The sequence below is a fragment of the Taeniopygia guttata genome, chromosome 5 (assembly GCF_048771995.1).
Source record: "Taeniopygia guttata chromosome 5, bTaeGut7.mat, whole genome shotgun sequence".
Lineage (NCBI taxonomy): Eukaryota > Metazoa > Chordata > Aves > Passeriformes > Estrildidae > Taeniopygia > Taeniopygia guttata.
The window spans coordinates 43397289-43420994 of NC_133030.1; the positions used below are offsets into that span (position 1 = coordinate 43397289).

Here is a 23706-nt window from a genome sequence, read left to right on the forward strand (position 1 = left end):
ACAACCTATAGTTGTAGGAGCAGGTACAGTGTAGTTATCCACAGGCATAGGTGATATGAGGGGGAGAGAGCTGAAGGAGTGTGAATTGCTGAGCACATATATGTTGTGTATGATCTATGGACAGCAGTGTTGCCCAGCAGGGATGTGTTGTGTAGCTGTGGGCTGCAGGCAGGGGGTTGCTGTGCTGGGAATGGCTACAAGTACCCACACGAGGTCACTTGGCAGTTAAATGAGGTGAAGGATTACCATGGTGACTGCACTCCTCTCCCAGACAGATGCCAGGCTTCCCAGCAATAATATTTGTGCATTGCTCTAGCACCCCCAAACTCTCTCTCCCTCTGTTCGGAAAGGGTGAGGACCATGCTGCCCCATCTCCAGACTGGGAGAATGGTAAACATCAGGATACGGAGTGGTTTCTGCACACACCTTCTTTCAGCAGAAGGGGCCACTGTCTGGGCACCTCCTACACTGGTCCCTACTGCAGTAATAGGCAGAAGGGCTGTGGTTCGAATTACTGTGATACAGTGTGGTTCTTGCACTGTGTGTCTACTTAGTGTCCCCAGGAGCAGCGAGGTCTGAGCCAGCTGCCAGCCCTTAGGCATGTGAAGAGAGAGCTGTGTGTTGGAGGACATTACACCTGCGCTGCAAGAGGTGCCCCAGGGAGCATCATAGTGAACAACTCCAATCCTGCTGCCACCAGGAGCTTGGAGCTCACCAGCAACAGGTACTGCAAGATTCCTGAGACAGAGTAAAAATTTAACAGGGTAGAAATCCATTTAGATTTAGGTGAAATGTGCCGCTTTGAGCTTGCTAACAGAAGTGAAATATGCTGTTTAGTCTGGTAACTGCAGCACTAGTAAAGTTGCCCCAGCTAAGGAGAAAGAATGCACATTTCCACACTAAAGAGATAAGAAAGACTCCTCGATCCTTGAAACAGACATTGCAGAGTGACCCAGGAGTCCTTTCTGTATTTTCTGACAAAAACTGAGAATGTAAGTGTAACACAAAATCAGCAGAATGAATATACATGAACCTATTGTGAAATTCAATACATACAGAAATTAGTTAAGGGTAATAAAAAAGATCAGGAGTTCTCAAGGGGTGCACATGTCCATTGAAGGGCAATGAGTCCCCACATGCGTCCAGTGCTGTAATAAAAACATACCGTCCCTACAAATCTTTATTAGAACTGTAGAGTTTTGATTTTTCATCCATGTTTCACTCCAAGGACAGACAAAAGACAAATGTGCACCAGAACATAAGGCCTTTTAGCACCTAGTGTATTCACACTAGCTTTTAGTGCCCACATAGAACATGTTCTCTGCTCTTACTTAGTTGGATCAAATAATGTGCTATGCTGTCTTCCTGGCAAGGAAAGTACAGCTGCATCTTTCAGGTACCACAGTTACTAAGGTGTGTTCCTCAAAGACTTCTGTATTTCATCTTCAGAGACCTTAGTCCTTTCATCTTCAGAAGACTTATTTCTTTCATCAGTTCTCTAGTTCTAAGTGATCTGTGAGGCTATTATAAAGCATATTTCTCCTATGTTCTCAGTTAGAGGTTTGGGGAGATAGTTACTTTGTGGTCTATGAGGAAAACTTGAAGGAGAAAAGGCTTTAGTGGACTAAAAATGTTTGGAGATGCTTGGTTTAGGAAGCAACACTGATGCATCTTGCACAGCCCCATGTGAAAAAGCTGGAAAGAAGAAACAAAGGACATGGTTATGCTGGTCCTGTAGGCTGAAGTACCACAAGAAACCAGCGAGGTGCTGTAGACCAGGAACTAAGTCGTGCCACTTTTGCTGCACTGGAATTTTGCAAAGATGCAAAACACAGCTCAAGGCAAAGGTCCAGAGCTTCTCCTCACTGATGTGCCCATTGCAGCATCTTCCCTTGAGTACTTATCTTTTCCCTGTAAGGGTTTTTGTTTAAATCACGGAAAAGCATTCTAGACAATGACAAACGGCTATTGTCATCTTGCAGAGGGCTGGCAAAAGAACAAATAGCTGCACTTCAGTGGAGGTTCAGCAATCTTTCCACACAGCACAGACTTGCTAATTTGCATGGTCATGAGGTCTCATTGGAAAGATATTTTTAAATGAAAAAGCAAGGAAATGATGCAAAATAGATTTGAGCATATTCCAGGAGATAGCTAAATTTTTCATAGTGAAACCCAATAATAGATCAGTCTGTATGTTATGAACCTCTCATCACAAAAATATATCACAGGAGGCTTCTGCTATCTATTCTGGGCTGAGCACTGACCTTGGCTATTAGATCTCAATTAAATATGTTTATGACTAATGCTTCTTTCTCTTCCACTTTTCTGCTGCAGAAAATAATATTCATGGAATCAAAACACACAGTCTCTCTCCAGATAGGACCCATGGTTTCTCAGAAGGTTTCATGCATGTGGAAAAAAGAGGATTTCTAGCGTGAAATTCAGGGAAAGGAAGTATTAAACATATGTGCAACCAAAGATTGCAGCCTTCAGCACTGAGCCCCTCTGCTTTTCCAGAATGATGTGCAGTGATGCTTGCAGCTGCAGGTGGGGTTGAGTAGGCCACAAGGACAGAAATAGCATACCATATCTTCACTTCTTTATGTTTGCTCACCTGGCATATTTCTTTCCTTTAATTTCTTCATTATCATTTTGATCTAGGACAAGGGAATAAGTGCCAGTGAATTTGACAGTGGTAGTAATAAGGCAATGCAAGACTTGCTTGGGTGCTTAAGACTCCTAAGCAAGCCAGGACCTACCTGCAGACTTGTTCCACTTTCAGCTCAGGGAAATGCTGAACCATCAAAACAGCATACCAAACACAGATCTCTCCTGGAGCATAATTATACTGTTGGGCCAGAAAAGGCTTGGAGGCAATCATATACCTATACTCATATTTGAGTATAGGTATATGCCTGGGAAGATCATGGAGCAGATCCTCCTAGAAGATATGCTAAGGTACGTGCTCGGCCAAAAGCAAAAGGGATGCCAATTTTTCATCTGCCTTGTGATGAAGATTTGATGGAACAATGTCATTGCAAAGAACAGAAGCTCTCCTACAAGGTGGAACAAAAGCCTTACTTTAAAAAGGCCTGAGGTGTGTTTTCAGCTTATGTGGACCAAAAAGAGGCTTACTTGTGTGCAGCATTCAGCAGGGTTTAGAATGGCTGCAGATTATTTGCATAGTGTTGCTAAAATCTTCCTGACCTGTCATAGACATCCAACAATCAGCAATTCTCCCAAGTCAGGTTTCATCATAGCAATGAGAACAAGCTGACAAACTCAAACCAGTCATCACAAGATTGGTGCAGTTCTCTGACAGCCTTTCCAGGTGCTGGTTATATATGACAAAAGGTCAGGCTAACATCTGACTCTAATCTTAGAGGAATGTTGTCTGAAAAGGGGGAAAAGGCCAGTGAAAATGAAAAGGTACTGACTGGTGTGGCTGAAAGCTGTATCTCAGTACTGGGACCAGGTAAGATGATGCCAAATAAATTCTCTCTGTTCTAGAAAAGGTGGGACATGCTACTCAATACCTGGTAGTGAGGATGTGTTAGATTTTAGTCCCTGTCTCATATTCAGTGTCTGTTTTTTTTTCCATTTCTCTGCCTGCCCAGGCTGTGGTGAGCAGTGACACTTTGTCCTTGGAAGAAACTATTTCCAAACTTTTTTTTTGTTACTGCTGAAAATGTCTTGATGCTCCACTCAGGTTTACTTTTTTTCAGCTCCATTTCATGATTCCTAGCTCTCACAATCTCAGAATTTGTCTAAGAAGTTATCCCATTATGAACCAGTGAGTCTTTCCAAAATTTAAATTCTGTCTGGAAACAAATCTAACTCCAAAGCTTTAGCATCAACCAACACCTCTGCCTGGACTGATTGTTTTCAACAAGAACAGTGCTTTGAAAGATGAGTCTCCTTTCCAGGCTCTGTGCTCTTTTTTGGCTACTCAATAATTTCCAAATCAATAGCTGTCTCTGATTGCCCCCCCCTTCCCTCTAGATCCTGCTCTTTGCTACCTCATTTTGGTTTTAATTTGCCACAGCAAAATTGCAGTCATTTTTCCCCCACCCTAATTAAGAAACCTATCCGTTAAGGAGAAAGAAAACAAAAACAAAATCTTCTTATCTAAGCCCTTAGCACAGAACAGAGGAGGAATGATTGGTGAGATGATCACCTCTAGAAAGCCAAGGCCTTTATTGATTCTTCTGGCCTTCCTCAGTAAATACAGAGTGAGTTTTTTAAATTCACCTATAAGGAAGCTAAAAGTTAATGTATAATACTGACTTCTCAACATCAGAGGAGAAAGAGACAGTATGTCTTCTAGGCTGACTCACTCTTTATTCTCTATACATAGTTCAACAAGAGTATTTGGAGAGTGTTTCACAGTGCCTCAGAGATTCATAACATCATTTAGGTTGGAAAATACTCCTAAGATTATCAAGTCCAAGCATAAACCTAACACCTAAACCTTGACTGTAGTGGACAGCCAAGTCCACCACTAAACCATGTCCCAAAACAGCGTTTCTACACATAAGTGTGAATACCACCTCACATTACCTCTATTTCAGTTTCCCCACATTTTGTTATAAACTGGCCTTGCTTCTGAACTTCCTGGGTCTAATGGTCCTGGACCTATACTTTGGAAGAGCTTTGACATCACAAAGCAGATTAAAAAAGCTGTATTGTGGGCAGGTGGCAGCAGCACTGAGCTCTTGAATTAAGGAAATAAGCATTGAGTGATGGTGAAGGAGAGCACAACCCCAGTGCTGAGATGCATGATTACATGGACAGAAAGGGTCAGGCTACACAGAGAAGCTGAGGGGAGAGTCCACTACACATGGGGACGTTGTGGAAGGGGACATTCAACAGCCCCACAGGAAAAGGTCAGAGACAGAATAATCTCTACTGACTTGGTAAAAAACAAGATGGGAAGTGTCTCCACAAGGTTAAAGCTTTTGCTTCATCATCCAGAAGAATAAACACCTCTATTCTGAAAAGAGGAAAAGCTACAAGTCTTTTCCAGACTTTATCCCCTCTCTCCTTCACCCCTGATCCAGTGGAAGTGGTACTTTCCATTATGCCTATCTGAATACAAGCCAGAGCTTCAAATAAAAATCAGGTCTGACTCCCTGCTGTAGTCCAGAGATTTATTTACCATCTTGGAGAGATAAGCATTTAGCTGATTAACTTCAGTCTCTGTGCACAGTCAGCTTCTTCTAAGGGGGTGATATAATTGCAGGAACCAGATGGGGATTGTGCCTGCTGGACTAAAATTTACTCTGATATTCCAGATTGTTTCTCTTCTCTCTGGGATGTCAAGAGCAGAATCCTTCAGAGAAGGACCTGCTCCAGAAGTCCAGATCAGCTTGCATTAAGAGCATGAAAGTATTCTTGGGACTGGTTTCCTAAAGGAAGAAAGCATATGTTTTTATGGCTTGTGGATGTGTTAGAACTCAGTGTGTCCTCCCATTCCTTTCTAGTAACTTTGAAACCTGTTAATCTATTTTAATTAGATTTGATAAATTTCACAGCAAACAAAGTTCCTGCAGGTAGTAGGTAGCCAGTTAGAGGAGAGGGACCCTATAAATATCCTGAGTCAGGAAAATGGTGCACTGTGCATGTATTAAACTCTGGAGACATCACATAGGAAAATATCACATATAAGTACTCATCTGCATGAAAAGCTTCAGTGACAACTCAATTTTTCAGGAATAAAAATCCATAGGGGACTATGGTTCATTCATTCTGCACCTCATGAAACTACTACTTTTATATTATTATGATGTTGATGGGAGGAAAAAAAAAATTTAATTTAGGAAACACTGTAAAAAAAGTGGATCTAATGCATCTAGCAGATTTAGGAACTAGGATTTAGAGGTAAATTTGCTGTTGGTTTCCTAATTGTAATAAAAACCAGACTTAGCAGAGAGAGTGGTGCAGCATCTGAAATCAGACAAGGTTCTGAACAGGGCTAAAGTGAAGGAAGATGGGGGTCCAGGGCACATACCTATAGGGAAATGCTGTGGTTCCCGGAGTCCTTCCATGCAGCTCAGAGTAGACTAAGGGGAGATGGTCTAACTGTAGAGTTCAATTACTTGTAGGAAAGTCACAATGAAAGTGGAAGAAAACTCCTGGTAGTAACAGATGGGCAGAAAAAGGCAGAGAGAATGGATAGAGGTTGTATCCTTGGAAACTCAGGTGAAAATCGTTCATAAGGTGAGTATGACAGCACTGGGCACAAGTTACTGAAAGAAATGGCAGTCTCCATCACAGAAGGTTTCTAAGTGTCATGTAGACAACACCACTAATTCCTAGTGGGAGGTTGGACTAAACACCTCCAGAGATCCCTTCAATCACCATTTCTATAGTCCTTTACCTTCTGTCCAGATAAGGATGCAAGAAAACAGCTTGTATGGGCAAAACTATTACTTAGAGTGGCAACTTTTATCTCACCTCAACTTTACCAGAGGACATGTGAACATATTCTTAGTCATTGTTCAATTCATTGTTTAAACCATAGAAAAATGGTTTTATTAAGGTATTTGTGATTATTATTTGCTGACTATAAATAATTAAACTTATACATTTTTTACTGTGCTAAACTTGCTTCAGATACATCTTGTGCCCCCTTGTACCATATCTATAACCTTATGCTATAGACTGTTTTCAACCAGCTTTGGTCATTAGGATTTATGGCAGCATCAGCAGACCATGGATGACTGTCACTGGTTTTCTGTAAGTATCTTCTTCCCTGAAGATTATTAACTAAAAAAAAGGCCTTTTATATATGGGTCTTTTGAGGCCTCTATCAACGTATTTTTCTGTATTATTAATGTCTGCAGGCTGTGTCCTTCTGTTAACTTTTTGAGGTAACATGTTCAGAACTCAGCCAAGTTTTACAATTTCATCAGAACTAAAGTATGCTTAGAGCACACTGAATTATTGCTCAATTAATTTTGCATCCTAATTAAGTGGAAGACAATCTTATCCCTGACAAGTCTCTTTTCTGTGTTAAATCTATCCTGTTTCAGGTGTGACACAGAGAATAACTTATAAGACTAGAACAAGACAGATCTGAGCTGCTGTCTGCACTACGTAAGATTCTGGCCAGCTTCACCCCAGCCATGGCAGTGTGATGTTGCTGCTGTCTTGGCAGTCCCTACCCAGCTTCCTTCCCTAACCACTTGCTTCTCTCTACCTACTAGCTCACCAGAGCACACAACAAAATAGAGGAGCTCAGCTGCACCTTACTGCAATCTGTAGAAATATCTGCTGTGAAACAGTGAGGAAAAAATGTCAATAAGCTCTCAAAGAAAGGAAAATACCTAAGATCAGAATCATTCAAGCAGCAGGCACAGCTTTAGGGAAGCTGTGCCTGCTTTCCTAAAGCTTGCCCATAAGTTAGTGCCTGGCAGCATAGAGCATGCAGTAAATCTGTCTTGGGTACCAGCCAGCAGTCCAGTTGTAACACTGAACTGTTCTTGCACAGTTCTCTCAAGAGGACTGAAATTTTTTTGTTTGTACAGGCAGCTTCCTCTTCTGCTTCCAGTATTCATCCCACTGCACTTTCTCATTTAACTGGAGATTTATTTTCCCTCTATTCTTGACTTTAAAAAAAAAGCAGCAATTGTTGGACAGCTAGCTTTATCTACAGATCACATAATGAACAGTGTATATGTGGTAAACAATGTGCTTCATTTCCAGGTGGCTTTGAAAGAAACACATACTTACCTTCCTGTAATCAACTCATTACATAAATTTTCTTGCAGAATTGGTCCTAATGTCCTGTTCTTTCCCTCCTCTCCCTCAGAGGAATTACAAACTACAGAGATTATCTCAGCACACACCTATATGAACACAAGCAATTATTTGTGGTACCTATAGATAGAAACATTTGATCAGTGCTAAAGAAAAATCCTTTCATGTCATCACAAACCCAAGCAAATGTGGTGCAAATGTCAAGACTGAATGCTGTGTGGAATAGGTCAATGGGTCCTGAGTACATGACTGGATGCAACCCTACTCCCTGCCTACTTCCCAGGACTTACTGCCTCTTTGAAATTATATTCTGGAAGCACAGTTTGCAGAGTCTGCAGAAGTCCTGTGGTTTGCTCACTTGTACTCCTGCTCTGCCCAAAGAACCAATAATCCTGCTAGACTGGCAATTCAGAAAATTCTCTCTTCCTGTTGTTTCTCATGATACACCAGTATTTTTTTTTTCTGGGTCATTTCTCATATGTCCATTTCTGGGTGTCTGATACAGAATTAGACCAGGGCTGTCTTACAATGGTATTAGATAAAAAGCTTGACTGCAAGTAACTAAGCGAATTCTCAACTCAGTCACATCTAAACATAAGGCTTCAATGGACTGGATACTTCTCATGACCAATTACAATCAGTAGTTTGTGGCATTTACTACAATTTTTAACTGCAGAGGGTAAACAGTATGCTTTCTTGTCCTTGAATCACAGGAACAACTGAAACTTGGAATAAATGACTGCTTGTCATATATTATACATTTATAGGGAACAAAAGATGTGAAAACCATAGACTTACAATTTAGCCTGTGAGATGAAGAAACCAGTTCCTGTTCACCACCTTCTTGTCTCATCAGAGATGAGAGAGTTGGACAGTCTTTGCTTCCTTCTCAGTTAGGAAAAGGGATATTCCTCTCCATCCTTCTCCATCTTCAGGTGCCACTAAGGGAGCTTTGCTGTTTTCTGAGCTTGATTCAGTCAGCTTTCCTTTCTGGTCATGTTGTAACCTCTCTGCATAATATATTCACTCTCCCAGGGCTCAGCTGTAAATATACCAGGCCCAGGCTACAGAAAGGACACACATCTAGCACAGAATAAGACATTAAAACTCATATCTGACTATTTTAGACCTCAAATTACTGGAACTCCTTGCAGTGTTGCATAAGGAATTAATTGCATGCAAACACACATTCACTTCCTATGAGATAAGCAGACCAGACACTTTACCCATGAGGAAAAGCTGTCACGTATGTATTAAACTGGACTTTGATACTGCAGATAACACCCCTCTGCAACTGCCCAACAAACCCTGAACTGCCATAAGCAAAGCAGCCCTGCAGACATATGCAGAGCTCCTCCACAGGAGCTAGCAGATTGCAGAGGGAGTAGATCCAAAAGAAGCCTGGAGGGTACTGCACAAGAGATACAGCAGCATTAACAATACATGAAACAACTAACAGGGAGAAAAAGAAAAGAAGAAAATAGCCAGCCCAAAACTGATAGAGATCTTTAATTTAAAACCAAGTAAGTCTATTCATTGGGAAAGTGCAACAAAATACCCCAGGGATAGCGCATTCCACTCAAACAATTAAAACTGCATTAAAAAGTAGATAGGAAGGTCTGAATCTTAAAAAGAACTAGCACAAAAAACTAGTGCTTTTCTTTGTTTCAAATATATTTATCTTTGTGTGACAGAGATAGTCACCGATTAATTTTTTAGGTACTTAATTTACAGCTTCATTGCTTTTATTTGCAAGTCATCCTGTTCCTTACAGATGCTAGCTTGGGACTGGAGAACTGTTAACACACAGGCACTTAGGAGAGGAGAGTTTTGAACGAATGGCCATGTTGGGCTCAGTCACATACTGCTGGGAGGAGACCCAGTTGGGAGGTCCTAGATATTCTAAGTAGATATCACTCCCAACTGTTTCTCTCTAAAATATGAAATAAGATGTTCAGTACCATTCATAAAAGCAGATTCTGCTGCAGCTGAGGGGATGCAAACAGGCCAAAGGAGAGCACAGGACTACATAAAGCTTACAGCAAGGTGCTGCTTGAGGGAGTTGCCAGTTTCTGACCACTGAACCCATTTTTGCTGCAGAAGTAATTATCTTGAAAATGCTGCAGGTAGGTCTTACACCCATAGCACCCTGTTCTCATTCATACTTGTTACTCAGCTTCAACTGAGCTTTACAAGCCAACAGGATTCTCTATCACATAGCAATAATGTATCTTATGCTAACACTCCCTGCCCAATGATTTCAAAATACTTTATAAGCATCACTCCTAAAGCTTAAACCAAGCTTCACCAAAGGCTTAAACCATTTAAGCTTAACCAAGCCCAAAGTTCTGTGACATACAGGTATTTTAAAGGAAACAGAGTGCAGTAAACATTTACAACAAAATGCCAATAGAGTTAATCTCCTGAGTCCCAGTCCTTCTTTTCCTTTTAAATTATTTTTCTCCTCCTACCTATTTATTACAGCAAGAAGGACTACATTTATTCTGCACAAGTTTATTAACTGCAATACAGACAAGTGACTTCCAGTATTACACCAGTTCCTAATTCCATATAGAGATTGCCTGTCTAGTCCATGTCAATATGATCTCCTGGTTTCAGCTGACTCTGTTTGGTTTATGTCTTTTGGCTTTGCTGTTCTCATGATAACTGTCTTCAGAGGGTGCTTGGCTCTTTCCATTTGTCCCAGATTCTTCTGGAAATTTCTGACCCTCAGCCAACACCTGTCGAATAGTCATGTTGATGCGGGAGGACTGCAGGTACTTGGCACACACCTGCCAGTCCTCATCAGAGCTGTGCTCAATGACTGAGCCAACAGGAAGGTCTGAAGAAAGAGCTTGGTTGAGGCACGAAGGCAGAGCTGTCCCCTCAGGGTTGGGGAGGACCCTGGGGACAGCGTGGTACAGCAGGCGGCTGAAGCCAGACATCACCATGATATCTCCGCTGTGCATGAACATTGCTGTTGGGGCCTCCTCCCGCTTCAGGCCTCCGAGCAAAAATATTGAGGATTGCCCAAAACTAGAAATGGTATAAAGATGGAGAGAGAAAAGAAATTCAGGTAGAGAACAATTTTCTGTACAGTAAAAAAATATCAGTAGTTAAATTCCTTCATCAAGAACACACCAAGCAATCACAAAAACCAGAGGGACTCTTAAGAACAACTTTTAGGTGAGAACATGGCAAACAGACTAAGTGACCTGGCTCAGAATAGGCACAGTGTGAGCAATTGCCCTGCCAGGTTTGAAGCTTTGCTGAGATACTTCTTCAGTACCCAACTGGCACTCTGCTGCTTTAGAACAGAAATGTGCTCTCTGCAAAAGAACTCTTCACTCCAAGCACTATATCCAGGCTATTTAAGCAGTCCTTAAGGAAAAATCTATATCCCTGACCTATAGTCTTCTGCTATTCAAATCTTCTGTGAGTGAAGATTATATACCCAATTAGCAAACTACATCATACTGCCTTCCTATAACCATAAGCAACCCTAAGCCACTGATCTTTCCATAACACTCAAGTGCGCTTTCCTTGACTCACCTGAATGATAACAGGGGCCGAGAATGGTCTAGTTCAGACTCATCCACATGAATTCCCAGTGAAGAGTCAAAATGATAGTAGTTCAAGATCCCTGCTTGGGCTTGGAAACCCAGAAACCCACAGGCTGCAGCCACTTGTTCTGATAGGAATGCAAGGTCTGAGGGGAAAGGAGTGTGGTGATTTGCTGAGTACTTCTGGAAGGAGGAGAGGGGGGGGAGAAAAAAAAAAAGAAAGCCACACCCAACACATCAGAGCAGCAAATACACTTAGAAACAAATACTGACAAAGAACTCAAAACCCTGGCTGATAGTCGTGTTGAAGGACATCACATTTACGTAGAAAATGAATACAACACAGGCAGAATCACAGCAAATTTACCACCTACCATTAAATTTGTGGCCTAGGCTGAGACTGCCAGAGATACAACTAATTGTGGAATTAATCATATCTAGATGAAAAACCTGAAATCAGTAAGATTATTACCAACATCCTGAGGATCTTCTCTGTCACAACCTGAAGCTGCCAATGGAAAGAGTTCTGTAGCTCATCAACAGAGCTCCAAAACTAGCATCTTTATTCCTTCATTAATAACAAGCAGCAATCAATTGCAAACCTACTTTTTCTCTCTCCCATAAGGCATTCTGAGAGGACTGGAAGATAATAACCGAACTTTTATTAAGGCCATCCAATAACAGGTTGATCTGGTAAATAAAAGGCTGCAAGCAGATTCGGTTATCTGCTATATACAGATAAGATGCATATCCACTCTGCCAGTGTTTATTGGCCTCCATCTATCTCAGTCTCATGAAAAAAAGTTTATTTTGATCAGGATCCTCAAAACAGCTGTTAGTTGGTAAGAATGCACCATAGTGGTTCAGACTCATTAAAGTTCAAAATCACATGAGCAGCAGTTTCTTCTAGCTCCTGCTCACCCCACCAAAGAGTAGTTTCCCTGAAGTCACACTCAGCTTAATAGTTAGCAATGCTTTTGTAACCATCCTTTTTGGTAGGTAAAAATGCCACTTACCCTGAAATAGTTGTAGGTTTAGAGCCAAGTGTATGCTATCATGTTAACTTTCAAAGGAAAGAATGCAGCAATGGACTTCTGCTGTTAAACCCTTCGCAGTCAAGCAATACAGATTGAAATGTTCTTAAAAGCACAGTTTGTTAGTGCCTGTCCTCAAGACTGTCTTTATTCCATGATGTCCTTCTCTGTTTGCCATTCTGAGTGCTTATGGCTAAGAAAAATGGAGAAGAATTTAATCTCAATACCTTAGTATCCCAGTTATAATGGTAACCTAGGGTCACCCAGCGCAGCTTCTCCAATAGGCTCCTGGGCTCCCGTTTACTGGAACCTTTCCTTCTACAGAGACAAAATAGAAATAAATAGGATATGTGTTAATTTCTGAGGGGTCTTCTGCCACTGCAGCATACAGTAATGAGATTCACTCATCCATTTCACAGCCTATTAAAACCAGTCAATGCTATTAAAACTGACCAATGCTCAACTTTTTTTTTTCAGTGCCAATACTTTCTTCCTCCAAAGACCTTGAAAATTTAGTTCATGGAACATGTGGAAGCTGTGGGGCCTACTGCCAAGTGTGGTAAGTTTGAAAGCTTGTATTTTCAAATGGTATCTAAGAGATAATCGGATGGAAACACAATGAGTAGCACAAATTAAGAAATCAGAATTAAACAAGTTGTATTTGAGCACCAAAAAGTTAAAGACCGGAATCTGAAGACCTGAAAGCTGCAAATTCAAGGAAAAAATATTCTAGGCATTTAATGGAAAATTACAAGAAAGGAAAATGAGTTGCCTAACAGTGAAACATACCATGCTGCCTAATATTGCAAAGGATGGTTGGTTCTACTACTTGGTACTTTGATAAAACGTCCTTAGGATGGGCTGACTCGCAGTAAGAAGCAAGACTTCTCCAGCTATGACCACAGTGTCAAGAAGTCTAGATTGCATGTGTCCCCTTATCCAGCCTGCTATGCAGGACAAAGAATTGCTCTTCCCACGTGACAACCCTGAAGTAAAGGCCCTGAGTGGTCTGAAGCCACACACCAATTTACCATTCTTATTTGTAGGTGATGAAAGCAAGAAGAGGCTTCAAGGAGAAGCTTCTAGGACTAACTATGGAAAAGCCTTTGAAAAGTTACAGAGTATAAGTAACTAAATCAGATAGAAATATGTTAGTGACAAATAGAAAAATGAAGGTACACATCTATGTTCTAGTCTACTCATAACAGCAATTTCAGCATACTTTTCTCAAGCCAAGTCACATGTTATGGTAAAAAAAGAAAAATACAAAAAAGGGAAATATATTCAGAAGAGAAACAGTAGTACCAGACGGCTCGCTCTCATTTACAGCCTCATTAGTTCAGCATGACACGCTCTCTTTTACAAAAAAAAGACTGATATTTGCACTGCCATGGTCAAGTCTCAGCCAAACATCTGCATTTAATGTGCATTTCTACCCAGATACACAGCTTGCTCCTGCCCTTCAACTATGCCATCCTGATAGCTCATAAGATAAACCAGGAACAGGAGTAAAAGGCAAGTTTCTTTACCTTTAGTAATTTTTCTTAGCTCACTGATTACTGAAAATAGTCTTTCCATTTTCCATCTGTCATAGGGTAACAGCACTGCAATTACCATAAACACCAACACAGTAACTGTCAAATACATGCTGCTTGGAACAATTTGTGTAGCCCAGAAGCAGGCAACACAGCATTTAGAAAAGGGAGAGCACACAGTTTGTTCTTGTACATCTTTCACCTGACAAACAATGCTCATAATGAAACAATTTTACCATGTGCCTTTCGAAATTGCCTTTTTTTTTGCTACAGTGATAGAGAGTTTGTGCAACAACAAGAACCCAAATGTGTGTGGGAAGTCCTTATTCCCAGAACTTGGTATTTTGTATGTGATTTCATATGTGATTGCTAAGAAAGGAAAAGTATGTATATCTGGAAACAATGAGGTCCCACAAGAAAGCACAGAAAAGGTCTGGTATAACTATGTTAGAAAAAGACTGAACAGCATGGGAGCTTTGGTCTGAAGATCCCTTGTTTCTTTATTTGCTGGTAATGATTTATCTGCAAAACTCCTCCATCATTTTCCTTATACACAAGGATGGACATTCCAATATATCTGTATATCTCTATCTCCCTTGTGGGAATGCTCTATTACCTTTTATGATTTTAATTGTCCCCAGCACCGAAGAAAATACTCAGGCTCCACTTCGTGAGGAAAGCATAGCATATATGTCTTGGAATTGTATAAATTCACCCTACCTTGTGATTCCTACATCCTGAAAAGAGCAGATAAGCCATGACCCAAGCACATGCATGCATTATCCTGATGGCTTTAAACAGCATTAAAGTTGTAACCCATCTTGGAAGTAGACCTCATTTTAGATAAGCATGTTTCTCGACTATCCAAAACGCTTTCACTCCAGATACTAGAGAGGCTGGCTAGTTCCATCTACTGCATCTAGGTCTAAGCAGCTGGCTCACTTGAAGACTCAGGTAAGTACTTCACAAAATTGCCAGGGTTTCTGCCAGTCATCACTTTCCTAAATACTGTTTTCAACTGAACTGGATGCAGCTGCAAATTAACCTCTGCTCTGATCATCCTCTGCACACAGGAGGTCCTGCTGGGAGAGGCCTGGCAAACTGAAACAGTACCCCACTTTTTTCAGCCATTGGCACAATGCACAATCCTTTCACAGAACAATTTTTTATTCTTGATGGAACACAAAAATGGTGTCTACATTTCTGTAACTAATTCTGACTGAGACTGGAAAAGACAAGTGAGAGCGTAACTTCTCTCCTAGGTGCAAACAATTAGATGTCCCAATCTTGCTTTTGCCAATTCTATATCTTGTAGATGTCAAGAGGTTTTTTGAAGAAAAATCTCTGCATGTCAACCTCATTAAGAGACTGAGGTGGAAGATAAGCATTGTAGAGAACTCAGTTGCACCATCACATAAAACAATCATTATGAAAAATGAGCAGTGAAATCAATAAGGTAATGATAAATATCCAAATAGCTAAAAGATTGTGTACTGTAAAGTCTGTTTTATATGTACTTTTACAGGTGACTTTAATAAAGTTCAAGCTTTAAACGACTTTTCCTTTTTTTAAACTTTCTACTTGACTTCAAAACTGGGACAAATTCTCCATTAAATTTCAGATCAGGTAGAGGAAAGGCAGCTACATCAGCCACAGAATTCTGAACCTGATGGAATCTTTCCAATTAAACAGGATTGCCATTAGAATGGTACATTTAATACATTTATTTCAATGTCATGCTGAATTAAGAAGAACCACAAACAAAACCAAACCAAAAGAAATACTTTAGAAAGTAAGAACACAGAAACTGTTAGATTTGAGAAATTCAAGAAAGTACAGCTAACAGCATTTCAATTACAGTGTACTGAATCTAAGAGCAGACTGGGAAGAAGAAGTGCTACCATTAGTGGGGAGTTTTGGAAAGGATCTCAGAAAAACTGAGGCCTAGAGAGAACCTTCATGGTTCCCCTCATAGCAGAGCTTAGCAAGCTTCAAGCATCACATCAGCCAGGGTTACTAGGTAACATTTCACCAATGGCTTTAGAACAATACGCCACTGGAGAATCTCATTGTGAATGAAAGCAGAGAATTAGCAAGGATGCACATGAAGCCATGAAATAGCCACCTTTAATTTGGCATGTCTGACATCATCTGTATTCTGCCAGCAAATACACAATCTTCTTCAGCTTCCCTTCCCTGCTCAATTTTCTTAGACCTTCTCAAAGGTGAGATCTGGCTCCATCAGTTTTGACCATGAAAGGTGATAGTGGACTTACCTCAGCTGCTCCTTGCTCTGTCCCCACAGGTCAGTGGTCTTCTCAGGAGCCATGTGCAGGTCCAGGTTGCAGACATTGGGTTTCTCAGGGTATAGCTTGAGACACTGCTTCACCCAGTGACGCTGGCAGCCAGGAAGGAAAGGGTTTGGTATGAAAATAAACCCTGGCCACAAAGAAAAAAAGGAGAGGATGGAGACAAAGTAGGATTAGGCATTTCCCTGGATTTTTTTCTGAAACTAGAGCAAAGGATAGGAGACAGAGGTAGTGAAAAAACCCTTAGACATACAACCATTGACTGTGCATATAAGCTGATGAAGTCTATTATAGTTAAGTTAAAACTTATTGGCTTTTTTTCAGAAAAAACAAATGGTGGCACAAGGTAGGAGACAGAGAGGGCAGCCAACACTAGTCCGAACAAGAATTACAATAAAGGACAAATCTGTGTAAGGCATACTGATTACAGGAGATAAAGGAGTAAGAACATGGAAATCTAATTGTTTTGGAGTAAATTTTATTTTTTTTGAATTATTCACCATGACTTTTCTCTTAAGCCTAGCAAAGTTAAAGCAATTCTGGCCTATTTTTTCCATTCTTCAAACTAACTTTATCCCTGTCTCTGAACTCATACTGTCTTCCTACTGCTACTTCAGAAAGAAGTCCCTGGGCTGAACAAGTGTCTACTAACGTAAAGTGTCCTCCCCTTTTCATCATGCTCATTTCCAGGTAAGTCTGGTTGTATCCATATTTGCATTTTATATTGTAACACTCAGAAATGGGCATGAAAGTTAAATGATATCCTGAACCACTTGTTTTGACTGTGAATACTTTGCAGGCATTGTTAATTAACAAAACATAATAAACATGCAGCTATTCAGCACATTCATTTAGCCAGGCACCTCAGGCGGGGTACAAGCAGCAGCCCATATGAGAGATGCTATTAATCTGTACTGTACCTACTCTGAGAATCAAGGCATTCTCTCAAAGACTGTCAATTCAATAAGACTCACCAACACAAAATCCACATGTAAAGAGTGATAAGGGTATAAGAGGAACAAAGGAAAAGGAGGTTTTAAGGTTTTGGCCTACTGTGTCTTTTTGAACTTCTCAGTCATATCAAGTAAACAGAGACAAAAATAGGTGAAAAAAGAAGCATCAAAGCTAGGATTCTCAGTAGGATACAAACCTGCCTTGTGGCTTTATAGAAGTGGTAATAAAAACACAAAAAGAGCTACCTGCCAGCATATCTCACAGACTCAAGATTAAAGTAACTGGTTAGAAAAAATGCCTTCAGTATATTAATAACGTACGGTCATTCACTCTGTTCCCTGCACTTTCAGACTATGGCAGCCTTCTGATAGGCTTGGCTACAAGTTCCTTTGCAAGAAGCATTATATTTACTTTCTGTAAATGTACAGAATAATAATGCTGCCCTTCCTGTCTACAGCTTTTGATGTGGGGTTCTTGAAGCATTTTATTACATTCATGAAATTACTATGTATGTGTTATCCCTGGGTATTAATGAAGGCATTGAAGCCTGGAGAGTTTGTTACAAGCAGAGATGAGAACAAGAATCCAGATTTTATGGCTTTTATCTCACAAACTTAGAACATGCTCACATCTCTCCAAACCCTTCCTTGACCTAGGTTTCTCTTAAGAAACTAGATTGGTCTAGATTTACAAAAGCAGTAACAACTAGAAAGTGGGTTACTACTATGTTTATTGTGTCAAGAAAAGCAGAAACTGAATATCTATCAGTTGCAGAGTTTTATTATTAAAAATATTGTGCAAACACAGAAGACTAATAATGCTAGAAATCAGTGACTTGCACACATAGGAGGGAGAAGAGTAAGAAATATTTCTGTAGCAATCTTTCTGAATCGACTGAGGAACACCACAGACAAACTTCGAAGACAACATAATTGAACCTCTTGCCCTTGAAAGATGGTGAGGGGAAAGGGTAAAAGAATTATTCTTTGTGAATCTGTATACTAAAGGAAATTGCCCTGAGGAGGCAGGTGCAATTCTCTTACTGCAGCACTATGCACTAATGAAAGTGGTCATTTGCACCTAATGAAAGTGGTCTCCAACCTCAATCAAAGGAAGGCTAAGACATGCAGATGTCTAATAACAAGAAAAACTGCTCATAAAAAAAAAAGTCAGTTAAAAGACCCAAAGACAGCAACACATGCTTCTTGCAGAAGTTAGGATACCACAATAGATATTCACCCAGACTCCTTCGTCTTCTATTCAATTTCTTACTGTAGGGTCAAAACTAAATTACTTCCTTTCCATTTGCTCATAGAAAAACTAAAGAAATTCTTACTTCACTTAGAAGGCTATTGGGACAGCTGGTTACACATCTCCTACTGTTTTAGGATGTCCAGATAAAGGTAGCTGAAAAATTATAGAATACTATTCTCAAGTCCACACATGAGTTGATTCTAAACAGGACAGATAATTTATCAGTGTATTTGCATTTCATTTTAGTAAAAGGTTTCCCTTGCCAAAGCAGAAGAGAAATGCAGTTAAGTGGAACACCTGTGATTCCCCACACCCCCTATGTAATTACTAGGAAAGACATTTAGACAGACAGTAAATGACAAGTAGACCAAGCGAGGGCAGCTATAATATGACAGATAAGTGGAACAAAACATTTATAGAGGCAAGAAGAGACAGAAGCCTTTCTCCTGAAGTTACTCAATTCCCTGTGTATTAAACATGCCAGATGGGTAGCATGGCTGCTGCAGTTTCAGAAATTATATGCTGGCTTCAAAGCAACCCACACAGAAACTGAGGTCCCAATGAATGAAAATAAACATGAGAAAAAACATAATTAATCAAACAAAAATTCCTGAAATAAGGAGGATCTGGGGAACTACAAACTCATCTGCCTTACCAAAACCCCTGATAAAATTACAAAACAAACTTTCATGGCAGTAACTTCTAGAAACATGGTGGTTGGAAACAGCATGGTAGGCAAATTTTGTCTAACCAACCTTACTACCCGCTAGAGTGAGATGTTCAGACAAGGGGAAAACAGGGGATTATGCTTATCTTGGCTTAAAAAAAGTTTTCCATTTGGCCTTCTACAGCACCATTGGAGCCATACATTTTTTGGGCAAATTGAAAGGGTAAGTAAAAGTTGGATGGATCGCCAGGCTTAAGGAATAGTGATTTGATGATTCAAAGTCTAACCAGCGGGTGTTATGAGCCACATTCTTTGATCCTGGGGCAAAGATAACCACATCTACATCAACAACATGGATGATGGGATGTTCATCCTCATTTCACTTACAGTTTACACTAAACTGGAGCAGCAGTGTATCTACTGGAGGCTAGTGCTGCCCCTGAAAAGGACTTTGGCAAATGAAGAATGGGCTAAAGAGACCCTCAGAAGTTCAACAGAGGTAATTCTGCATCTGGGGCAGAATAACACCATGCCACAGTATGGCCCAAGGGTCAAGAGCAGCTCCAAACCAAGGCCAGGCTGCCTTGAGGACAAACTGTGAGCAGCAGTGAGGACTAGTGACACATCCTGGTATTGGTGAGCACCACAAAACATGGCCAAACATGGGTACAGGTGCCCAGAGAGGGTGTGTAATCTCTCTCCTTGGAGACTTCCAGAATTAATCCATACAAAGCTCTCAGCATCCTGATCTAACTTGCAACTTCATCCTGCTTTAAGCAGGGTGTTGGCCTAGACCTCTGGAGGTGCCTTCTAACCTAATACCTCTCTGTGACTATACCAGGCAAACTGCAAACCTCAAACACATTTCCACTTCTGAAATAACCTGCCTAATGAAATTACTCTGCATATTGAGTAGGCCAAAAGGTTCTTATTCACTTACTGTAGTCCATGTCCTACATTGACAAGTAGATGCCACACTTCAACTGTGAAACTACTGAATTTCAGCCATGTACCCAATGAGCATGATGTATATTGAGGAAAAACAGATTCTACAGAAATAAAGTGTCTGCCAAAGGCAACAGGAGTCCATTCTCATGAGCTATGATCTGGCTGATCTCACTGTGAAACAACTGGCTCTTCTCACCTTCATAAATATTGCTGTATCCCACCCTTTAGCCGATTTGTTCGTCCTCCTGCACTTACAACAACATTAAATTACACTTAGGCAAAACAGAATAGCTTTTTCAGGCACAACAAGAAAAAAAAAAGACTGAAACTGCATGAATTCAAAGTAATGAGGTTGTGTTTAACTTTTCTTGAAATCAGAGCTACCTACCTGGATACCCACTGAGGCCATAGGCTTTCCACTGGCTAACTGGCTGTAATCCTGCTCTGTAGGCATCTTGATCACTGACTGAAGAAATACTGAGCTGTGATCTGAACACCTAGAAAAATAAAACAGATCTGGTTAAAAAAAGAGTGAGAAACACAAAACTCATCCAAAAATAGCATCTAAAAGGAAGACTGCTGCAATGCTTGGAGGTAACTCTTGTGAAAATGCCAAAGGTACTGCAAAACTACTGTCTAAACAGCTGTGACCAGGACAGGGCAAACAGAGCCAGTACACATTGAACATAAGACTCAAAAGGTACTTACAGGTTTTATCTAGGGATGAGATGTCCCCACTCATAAAAAACCCCAAACAATATATACCAATGAGAAAAAATTCATCCTGATTTGTCCATTTCCACAGTACAGCCTCATTATTATAAATCATTCTGGTAATTATCAACCTCCATTAAAGAGCAATATACTCGTAACACTTTATATTTTCAAAGAACATTCCAAATACAGGTTGCCCATGATCCTATAGGGTAGATGACTATTCTCATCTCTAATTTACAGCAGGATAAGCAGTATAGCAATGAAGCAACCAAAGATGCTGGATATGAAGGAATACAGAAACTGTCAATTCTGAATGCCATTCTGCCAATTCTGTTCCAAACAGCAGGATCAACAGTTCAAGGCTTGGCAAGATGTATTTGCTTGACATACTCCCTTAAGTTACAGTAACACATGTATTTAAGCTAACATTTGCTGGAAAAAACGCACCAAACTCATTCTACTGTGATCCAACTCCCTTCTTCCCTCAGGACGGGGAAGTGTCTTGAGGAGGGCAAGGCAGAATCAAGTTGGTTTTGTTCTGCTTAGTTCCCAAGTCCAGCTCTCCATGCAGCAGCGGAAAAGTACAGGCTTGTATAAGGAAAGAGATGGCCAGGCACAGTAGGAATGAACAGGCAGAGACTGCAAGAGTCTTAAAATGTATATCAAAATAAGGCCTTTGCACACAGCCTCTGTAGAGGAGCATGTGTAAATCAATCTCTTTGCAGTTGAGAGCTCTGGTTAACATTTTCTGAGCAACAGGACTAAATTACATACACAGAATTTCTAAGAAACTCTGAGGTAATGCTGGACAGCACCTTTTGGCAATATAGTCAGTTTTACCAATTTTTCAAGCAGCTTTGTGAGTGCCAGCCTTGAGCTTACTTCACAGTCCTGTCCACAAAGTGTCCCCAGGAAGTCTCATCCTCTCACCAAAACTCTGCCACCTCACTGCCTGCTCAAAGTACTTCCACACCAGCTATTGCCTGGGCTTCTGGAGAACAGGCGGTGTTTCTGAGCTGAAGAATTACACGTGCTGAATCAGTTAAATAAGCCTGGTAACAGAACAGATGGGGTACGCCACACTTCACTGAAGAGCTCAACTGCATGAAGCAGTCTTCTGAGAAAAAAGAAGCAATATTATTTAGGCCAATCTGCCTGGCCTATAGGTCTTAAAGAGAAATGCAAGATGTTTTTAACCTGGTGGAAAGAGGAATAAAAGATGTTTTCACTAGTAAGCAATCACCTGATCTTAGAAGGTAACAGGCACAAAAAAGAGTCATATTGAGAGAAGAGAGATCCTTGTGATGTTTTTAAATACTCTGAATTTCCCAGAAGAGCCATAATGCTGTAATCCGTTACCATATATAGGACTCCTGCAAGTTCAAGAAAGGCTGAGATGTTAACAACTTCCTTGGTTCATTCTAATGCCTCTTGCAATTTCATATGGGTCAGGTTTTGTGTTTCATTAGCAACAACAAAATTATAGTTCAAAAAGACAGAAAAATAAATAGCTTAATGGAACATTAAAAAGAAAAAAATAAGCATTAAAACAGTGGAAAAATTAGGCAAAGTTTCATTTCAACTATATTCCTCACTTCTTTTTTGACATAAGCTCATAAGTAGAAAATCCCTGGATAACAACACTTCAGCAGATTTGTGTCATTCTTTTGTGAGGTGACATAACAGAAGACAAGTTTTAAGGATCCTTTCTTCATCACTGAAGACATGGTAGATTACTATGATGGCTACTACTTTCAGCTGTGCTGATGACTGTATTCACCAGCCCACTATAACAGCTGAACTCATCCTGATGACTAAGCCAAGCATTTATTATACAGGCGCGAGAAAGGAGAAGAAATTTGACTGGGGGGAAGGCAGTGCAGGAAGGGGAAGCTGATTCCAACTCAGCCAGGTATTTCAGAGCTAAAACAGGGGCTAGCAGACCCAGGAAACAGTGTCCGTTCCGAGAGGGAAACTCGGCGTTTTCTGTGTAATACGTTCTGCTGCTTAAGTATCACCTGGCTCTATCAGAGGCTTTGAAGATCCCCTACTGCAGTGTAGGGAACTAATTAAGTATTATGAAAGTAAATATAAGCAAAAGTAGCAAAGCTGTGACTAGACATGGTGCTAGCTAGGGGCGGCTGCAGGCACCCTCTGCCCTTGGGCAGCGCCCCATGGCTCAGGGAACCCCAGGAGAACCCGGCTTTGGGGCCCGCGGGCAGCGCCCCATGGCTCAGAGAACCCCAGGAGAACCCGGCTTTTGGGGCCGGCGGGCAGCGTCCCGTGGCTCAGGGAACCCCAGGAGAACCCGGCTTTGGGGCCTGCGGGCAAGCGCCCCATGGCTCAGGGAACCCCAGGAGAACCCGGCTTTGGGGCCGGCGGGCAGCGTCCTGTGGCTCAGGGAACCCCAGGAGAACCCGGCTTTGGGGCCGGCGGGCAGCGCCCCATGGCTCGGGGACACCGCGGGCGAACCCGGCTTTGGGGCCGGCGGGCAGCGCCCCATGGCTCGGGGACACCGTGGGCGAACCCGGCTTTGGGGCCGGCGGGCAGAGGGGCCCCGGGCCCTTCCCAGCTGCCCCGCTCTCGTCACGCTCTATTAAACCAGCACAGGGACCCGTAAGAGGCTCAGAGTTCGAGTGCAGTGTCCTCTAGACAAAGACGAAGCGGCACTAGGGATTCGGCGTCGGGCACGAAAGGCAACAGCAGTTGGAGTGACCAGACTGCAGCGGCACCGCCACAGCCCCGCGCTGAGACAGCACGCCGAGGGCGGAACGCGCTCCGAGCCGCTCGCCGCGGGGCACGGGCAGAAGCAGCCCACTTTACCTGGCCCCCCGGCGCAGAGAAGTCCACCACGCCCCGCAGGTCGGACGCGTCGCGCTGCCGATAGAAGCGAAAGAGGCGTCGGAAAGCATCCTCCCCACCCTCACGGGTCAGCGCCGCCGCCGCCATTTCGGGCCGGCCGGG

General features: G+C 41.6%; 1 protein-coding gene and 1 long non-coding RNA gene across 3 annotated transcripts; one reads left to right on the forward strand and one right to left on the reverse strand.

The window, feature by feature from the left end:
• The first annotated feature begins 610 nt into the window (after window positions 1-610).
• LOC121470117 (uncharacterized) lies at window positions 611-16893 on the forward strand. Its single transcript, XR_005980740.2, has 3 exons — window positions 611-724; window positions 12836-12917; window positions 16820-16893. It is a non-coding gene; the product is annotated as an uncharacterized lncRNA (long non-coding RNA).
• Window positions 9254-23704, reverse strand: ALKBH1 (alkB homolog 1, histone H2A dioxygenase). 2 transcript variants are annotated; one of them, XM_002200022.7, is made up of 6 exons: window positions 23566-23698; window positions 20414-20522; window positions 16170-16332; window positions 12586-12676; window positions 11314-11507; window positions 9254-10797 (listed from the first exon to the last, which is right to left on the reverse strand). In XM_002200022.7, the coding sequence occupies exons 1-6, from the start codon at window positions 23689-23691 to the stop codon at window positions 10377-10379; spliced, it is 1104 nt and encodes a 367-aa protein (XP_002200058.5). In that variant the 5' UTR covers window positions 23692-23698; the 3' UTR covers window positions 9254-10376. The 2 variants fall into 2 exon arrangements, with proteins under 2 accessions (XP_002200058.5, XP_072786399.1); XM_072930298.1 differs by having other exon boundaries at window positions 10260-10797; window positions 16170-16291; window positions 23566-23704.
• Window positions 23705-23706: the final 2 nt, after the last annotated feature.